The 7,669-nt window shown below is 49.0% G+C and overlaps 1 protein-coding gene across 1 annotated transcript; it reads right to left on the bottom strand.

Annotated features, from left to right (window-relative positions):
* Nucleotides 1-726: 726 nt before the first annotated feature.
* PtA15_18A67 (uncharacterized protein) lies at nucleotides 727-1,622 on the bottom strand (the record flags this gene model as incomplete). The annotated part of the gene is made up of 3 exons (XM_053165023.1): nucleotides 727-990; nucleotides 1,068-1,337; nucleotides 1,410-1,622. The coding sequence occupies 3 exons, from the start codon at nucleotides 1,620-1,622 to the stop codon at nucleotides 727-729; spliced, it is 747 nt and encodes a 248-aa protein (XP_053028566.1).
* Between the last annotated feature and the right edge of the window lie 6,047 nt (nucleotides 1,623-7,669).

The following is a 7,669-nucleotide window of genomic DNA, read 5'->3' on the forward strand; positions in this document are numbered from 1 at the left end:
ACAAATACCCAACTTGGTGATATTTTCAGATTCATCAGACTGTAGCCCCCGCATTTTGAGATTTTCATGGGAAGCAGCTGACCATATTAGCCTCTTATCATTTTTGATCACATTGGTTCCAATATCATGAAATCAATGTCAGCTCTGGTTGAGATATTGTACATGGCAGGCACACCAAAAACTACCCACAAAGTTGTCTAACATCCAAAAGAGACTACAAAACAAAATCTTTGCCTTGCTTGGAAAGATTCTGTACAAAAAGTCTGAAAGGGTTACAGATTTGGCAGTAACTTTTTATTATTTCAATAGTCAGTATATGTAATCAGCTTAATTTTCTCAATTTACAACAAACCAAAACTATTCAAGATATGGTTTGGCCCCTTGGCCAAATCACTGCAACTGATGTCTCAATTGCGTGTGGGTGAATCTTTGAAAGAAGATAATTGCAGTAAGAAAAGATCAATTTTTGGAGTAAATACAGTTGTTGAGTTGGAAAGAATTGTCTAGTTCAGAATACATTTGTGGAATGGCATTTGATGCGGAAAGTTTCAATCCGCTGAGTTTCTACAATCAAGGACTTCCTGTCAATCTGGAAAGTCAGATCTGAGGCAACAGATTTCAGATTCCGCACGGAAATCTAGGTCCCCAAAGCTCCCCAAAGTGATCCAGACTTCCAGATTTATGTAAAGTTGAAGGGATCCTCCAATAAATGAATAAATTTGGCTCTCAAGATTTGGGAATTTCTGAACCAGCATCACACGCTTGTTGCGGGGTCACACAAACAAAAGGATTGGATTTGTCGTCCTTTCCAAACACTTTCATGGCTGTTGCATCTTCACAGCTGAATATAGACGGCTTCCCATTGCCGCCAGTAGAACAAGAGCATTGGGCGACCATGTCCTTTGATTTGCCTGAATTGGGCATCGCCTGGCCGGTCGAATAGAGCAATCCAACCTCTTGTGATCCCTGACAAATCTTAGCCCTTTGCATCTGCTCCCCCGCCCAAGAAAAGTGGATGTCAGCTTCTGATTATTTTCAGGGGAAAATGTGTGGGAAGGTATACTGACCGCATCCATAGTAAGCCGTTGTCCAAAAGGAGGGCAGGTAGTCATTCTAGTGCAGTATGGTATGGTCTTGATGCCTTTCCAGTCAACATGCTGTTGAGGCCATTCTGCACAGCTCCATAGCCAGAGGTCCATTGATGCTCCAACGGGGGCGCATCCGCAGGTACCCAAACCAGGCGTCGGATTGCCTTGCTCGTCGAATACGTAAAATTGTGCCCAACTGTCTTGTTTGTTGGAAATGTATCCTATCACATCCTCGCCCGCGCAGACAGTCTAAAATAACCCGGGCCTAATCAGCATAATTTGAATCAGTTGGACGAGAATCTTTCTTCCCCCAATTCTCACCATGTCCATGTTGTTCCGGGCGATGATCTCCGGATTAGGGTCCGGAGCAGGCTTCGTCGGTTCAGGCTTCGGTTTCGGTTCAGGCTTCGGTTTCGGTTCAGGCTTCGGTTTCGGTTCAGGCTTCGGTTCAGGTGTGTTTTCCTTGGAAACCGTGTAGGATGCAAGGAGCAGGAAGCACCATGCAATGATGCAAATGGAGTGCCAGGTCCTCATGACGTTGTCAAACAGGAATGTGGCCCTGGGACAATTTGTGGGGGGGAAGAGGACGAGACAGAAAGCCGAAGGAAAAAAGAAGACAAAAAGTCTTGAGGTTGAAGGAAGAGGAGTGATTTTAATGTTATGAGAGGCTAGACGAAAGAGATCCCTGCGAGAGACTTCCGAGGACGCTTACAGCACAGAAAATGGAGGAAAGCCCAGCTTATAAGTTGCTGGCCGTATCGTCAACCGCCGAAAAACAAGCATCGCTGAACCATCCACCTAACGTAGGAGAAAATGACCCCCTTAGTGACTTCGCGGAGAGGAAGTTTGAGCCGCTTCGGACGTCAGGCCCGGAGCCGGAAAACGCGGCAATGTATGGAGACTACGGAGTGTAGACTCTGCGGGCGGGCGTCAGTGGCAGGGCTACCGGCGACGAGTCAATACGACCGAGTCCACACTCCCCTGGGTGATCCCAGAGGAGGGCCGGTGGAAGATGTGCTTGAGCGAAGAGCGCTTCAAGTCCGGTTCGCCAGACAACCTTTGCCGTTGTCCAAGAGACCATGTTTCTTTCTGACGAGAAACTATGACCGAACCGTTGCACAGTGCCAGTACTATAGTAGCTCCGGTCACTGAGCGTTTTTGGACGCCGGCCGAGGGAAGATATCACTCAACCACCTTTTGGCCTTGCTCCGCTCCCTCTTGCTGAAAATGAAGGCCATGATTCAGAAAGGAAGGTTCACGGCGGCTCACGCAACAGAAACTTACAAAATCTTAGAGCCCATCTATCAACGGCTTTTTCTCCAACATTGAGAAAATTGGTCTCGTTGCTGATCAGAAACACTCAAAGGTTGCACAGCTTGCTTCCCACAGTTTTCAAAAGATTCTTGATGCATAGGCCCAGATCAACAGGAGAGGATCATGCGGAGGTCAAAGGCCGGATAAAGCTGGTCGTTTGCAAGTATTCCACCATCGTTCCTTGAATTCGGAAAGCAACATATATGACACGGAAACATACTTTTTGGTGTACCGGTTTGGCATCACTGGTTTTGCTTACTTGACAGCTCTTTCCGTGGAAGAAACTTTATGAATTGGTGAAAATTCTTCCATATTTACTAATAAGAGTCTTTTCAACAATGAGCCAAAGGGATTTGTCTTACTATAGAAATCAAGGATATGTATAGTACCTTGACAAGAAAATCCAAACAGGTGTGCCACAACACTGCCGGGCGCCTCTTGTGGAATAAGCCTCTGAGCATTCACATTGGTTGGGTTAAATCGCCGGTTTAATGCAAGTTAACCCAACCAAGCCTGATTGGCCACCCGCATAGGTGCCGGGTTAGCATCCAGTTAACAAACCAAACTTCAAAGGTTTGATTTCAGGAGCATTCACATTTTTTGGGTTAAGTTGACAATTTTTGTCAACCTGCACCAGGAAAAAACAATGTTCCCTTGGCAGCAAGTGACATTTGAACAGCTCTGGCCATCTATCCACAGCTGGTACATCATAGCACAAATGCCATAACTGAGTATACATTTGTTTGCCTTGCACAGCCAACAGTGGCTAGTGTAGCTCATTCTGCCATGTGCACACACAGCTTGTGATGTGCATCTGCTCAGGACTAATCTGCTCAAGCTGTTTGACACCCCTCTCTCTACATTGGCACTGGGACAAGGGTGTTGATACACGTGGGCCCGTCCCCCTGGTGCACGCCCACACCCACACCCTTTGAAAAGGGTGTGTGGGGCTGCACACCCTTTAAAAAGGGCGTATGGGGCCACACGCCCTGTATTTGCGGCCGGCGTGCAAGTCAAAGGGCGTGCACACCCCTGTATGGGGGTGCAAGGGCATGCATGCCCCCCCCCCCCCCCCCTGCATGGGCGTGCAAGGGCGTGCACGCCCCTACATGGGCAGGGGCGCGCCCCGTGCCTGCTTGCCGAGGGAGATACCTCTTGGCGAGCAGCCATACACATCCCTGCTCGCCGAGAGCCCCGCGGGTAGGCGTACATATACCTGCTCGCCGAGAGCCCCTCGGCGGGCAGGTGTACATATACCTGCTCGCCAAGAGCCCCTGGGCGGGCAGGTGCATGTGTGCCTGCTCGTCGGTATCCCTCTCGGCGAGCAGGCATACGTACATCCGCCCGCCGAGAGCCTCTCGGCAAGCAGGCACACATGCACCTGCCAGCCGACCAAGTATACCTGCTCGCCGAGGGGCTTACCTCGCCGAGAGCCCCTTGGCGAGCAGGCACACATGCACCTGCCCGCCGAGCAAGTATACCTGCTCGCTGAGGGGCTTACCTCTCGGCGAGCAGGTATACATACACCTGCCCGCCGAGCCTGCTCCACGAGAGCCCCTCGGCGGGCAGGTGCAAGTATAACTGCTTGCCACGTACACCTGCTCGCCGAGGGGCTTTTGTGGAGCAGGCTTGGCGGGCAGGTGTATGTATACCTGCTCGTCGAGAGGGTCTTGTGGAGCAGGCTCGGCGGGCAGGTGTATGTATACCTGCTCGCCGAGAGGTAAGCCCCTCGGTGAGCAGGTATACTTGCTCTTGCCCGCCGAGGGGCTCTCGGCGAGCAGGGACATGTATGCCTGCTCGCCGAGAGGTATTTAACTGCTCGCCACGTACACCTGCTCGCCGAGGGGCTCTTGTGGAGTAGGCTCGGCGGGCAGATGTACGTATACCTGCTCGTCGAGAGGCTCTCGTGGAGCAGGCTCGGCGGGCAGGTGTATGTATACCTGCTCGCCGAGAGGTAAGCCCCTCGGCAAGCAGGTATACTGGCTCTTGCCCGCCGAGGGGCTCTTTGCGAGCAGGTATACTGGCTCCTGCCCGCCGAGGGGCTCTCGGCGAGCAGGGATGTGTATGCCTGCTCGCCAAGAGGTATCTCCCTCGGCAAGCAGGCACGGGGCACGCCCCTGCCCATGTAGGGGCACATACAGGGGGGGGGCATGCATGCCCTTGCACCCCCATACAGGGGTGTGCACACGCCCTTGGCAAATACAGGGCATGCGGCCCCATACACCCTTTTCGAAGGGCGTGGGCGTGGGCTTGCCCCCGGGGGACGGGCATGTGTTTATCAACTCCCTTTTTGCGGATCAGGGGAAGTATTCATATGTGTGTACATAACAGCACAAACTTCCCTGCCTTTGCTGTATGTAATCTACATAGCAAGAGGCAGGCCTAGGCAGGCTTGTTGAACTTGCACCCAACAGTCATAGGCTCATAGCTCAGTGGCTCACTGTTAGTGCAGAACTGTGCCAGAATGAACAATGCTGGGTGGCACTGGGGATCCTTGAGCTGGGCCAGTGAGCACTGAGCCATGAGGATATGTATGTACATAAACCACTTAAACACACTGAGCACCAAGGACACAGGTGGCACAGGATCAGAGCCACTATGGAGCTGCAACCAAAGCTGTCAAATGTCACTTGTCTCCAAGGGACTATTGTTTTTTCCTGGTGCTGTAGGTAACTAACCGTGTCTGAGAGGGTTGTTACTAGCAAGATGATAGTGTAAGATGCCAAGGATGGGCCAATGGGTTTGTGGTAAGACCTGTAAAAGGTTTCACTCTATCAGTAATCTTGACTGAGAGGCTTGCTCAATGAAGGCGCATCCAGATCAACACAAGGTGTTAATAGGCATCCAAGGGATAACTCAACTTGGGTTTATGGTTTTACCTACAAAAAGGTAAGGGTAATCAAGAGTTGATGTTACTCCTGAATTGAAAGATGGGTGAGAATGAAAGCACTTGTTTAACTATAGTATGGGTTAAACTTTTCTGTAATAATATTCTGAGGGATAAACAGTTCTGTTAGAATTGAGACAACTAGGAGTGTTATTTCTCTTATCAGGACTCTTGTATCTTTATTTACAAAGTAGAAGAGACACAAAGATATTGGAAACAGTTAGTACCTAGGAGCGATTTGAGTCCGGCTCCTGGTTTAGAGTGATGAGAAACAAGAAAAGAGTCGAGATGCTGCTTGTCAGCTATCTCTCTAGGGAGAAGTAACAGGACCAAAACCGCTGAGGAAACAACATCAGATCTTGTCAGTATCTGTTCCTCTACTTGTAGGTTTTGGCTGGGTGTCATCGCTCTCACTTTTGGGCTTAAACCAAATGATGCCTCAGGTGCGTGTGATGTGCTGGGATAGCGAGCTGCTTGTGCTATGTTCTAAATACAAACAGGCTACAATGTCAGTTTTGTCTATCTGGGTAGGCTCTGCAGAGTTGGACTCACCACCAGTTGATGCCGGGGTTATTTTTCCTCTGATGCTGGAGCCTATTCAGCCTGGATGCACTTTGTGACCGTTCGTGCTGTAGTTGAAATCAAGCTATCAGCTGTTGGTCCATTGCTGCACAGGATCCTCCAACACTCACCTAGAAGCACTGCCAGCATATTTGGCTGGGATGAAGACATCCCAGTTTAACTAGGATGCACTCAACCAATTTAAAGTTGCTTGATCTCATCCAAGGAAATATATACCCAAGGGGGGTACCTTTGATTTATATTTCATCAGTTGAGATCAACCAAGTTTAAATTGGTTGAGCTCATCCCAGTTTAACTGGGATAACCTCAACCAAGCCAATTATGCTGGCAGTGTTAAGGTTGATTGTTGTGCGTGATCTGTTTTTGCTCTGCATCAATTGCTGATGTGGCTTTTTGGAGCGGAGAAGTCAGCTTGAAGCTTCTTCTTCTGCCTGGGGGAGCATATGCATATGCATAGCCTGGAGGAGTGGTCACTGACCTTGCTCCCTGGTAGAGTTAGGTTTGAACCCAAACCCTCTTTGGCACTTATGCGCGCGCTCAGAGCCTGAATCTTCAAAAGTCCTGGGGGGCGTGTTGATATAGAGGGAGAAAAGAGCAGGAGGGGATTTGAGGTGTTTGGAGGCGCTTCAGGACCAGGGGGGAACTGGAAGCGCTCAAGGGAAACAGATCCTCATGAGGATCAACATTGGAAATGATCAGGGCAGTGTAATGATCAGTACTGATCCTATATCAGTGCTGTGTACACTAGCTGATCATTTGAATCAATGATTCCATTCAGTGCTCTTTGAATCAGATTAAATCATGTATTGTTTATGTATTTATATCATAACCAATAGTTTATGTATGTAGGGAATGAGGCCTAACAGGGGATAAATGAGTGATACCTGACTTAGGGGTATTTCATGTGTACAGTAATGTTAAGGTATGTTGTAATCTTACTGTTTGCACGTAACTTCAATCTTATAACAACAGTACATTGGAGTAACTGTATTTAAATATGGTTACCTGTAATTTAATTTATAACAAGAGTACATTCTTGTAAGCCCCCTCCTTCGGGGTCTCACAAAGCTGTCACATAGTCATCAGTAGATTACATAATCCTCCCAATACTTAGGCCCCGTTTGGCAGCAGTGATGTTATGTAATAACCACTGCTTTTCTATAACCGGGCCTCACCGAGGCCCATATTGTATCACTCGCATGTTTGGCAGTTTCGAGAAGTTATGAGGGTCATCACGAGTTTCCTCATCACTCCTCATCATCCCCGCCATTTCCGATATAGTACCCCTGGGGGTGTATTTGGGGTGATATCGGCACCCTTACACAACAACCCCCAACTCTACCTCTGTTACTCACCTTGATGGCCAGTACAGACTTTGTACCGGTCACCAAGCGGAGTACACACTCCAATCAATGGGCCACCACAACCATTCATCGAGATTGATGACCGATCCAACACAATCGGCCATTGATGACCAATGGTCATCAAAGGGACATTCCCCTCAATGACCATTGGTCATTGAAGGGCCCATGTATCCCCCAATGACCATTGGTCATCGAGGAAAATATGTACACAGTCCCTTCAATGACCATTGGTCATCAAGGGGAATCTCCCCGATGACCATTGGTCATCAAAGGGACTATGTATTCTCCTTGATGACCATTGGTCATTGAAGGGACTGTGTACATATTCTCATTGATGACCAATGGTCATCCAAGGGACCATGTATTCCCTTTGATGACCGATGGTCATCGATGTCAGCCTCGAGCGTGTTGAGGATGTACCTCAAAGCACGCCA

This window comes from Puccinia triticina, chromosome 18A (genome assembly GCF_026914185.1).
Source record: "Puccinia triticina chromosome 18A, complete sequence".
Classification (NCBI taxonomy): domain Eukaryota; kingdom Fungi; phylum Basidiomycota; class Pucciniomycetes; order Pucciniales; family Pucciniaceae; genus Puccinia; species Puccinia triticina.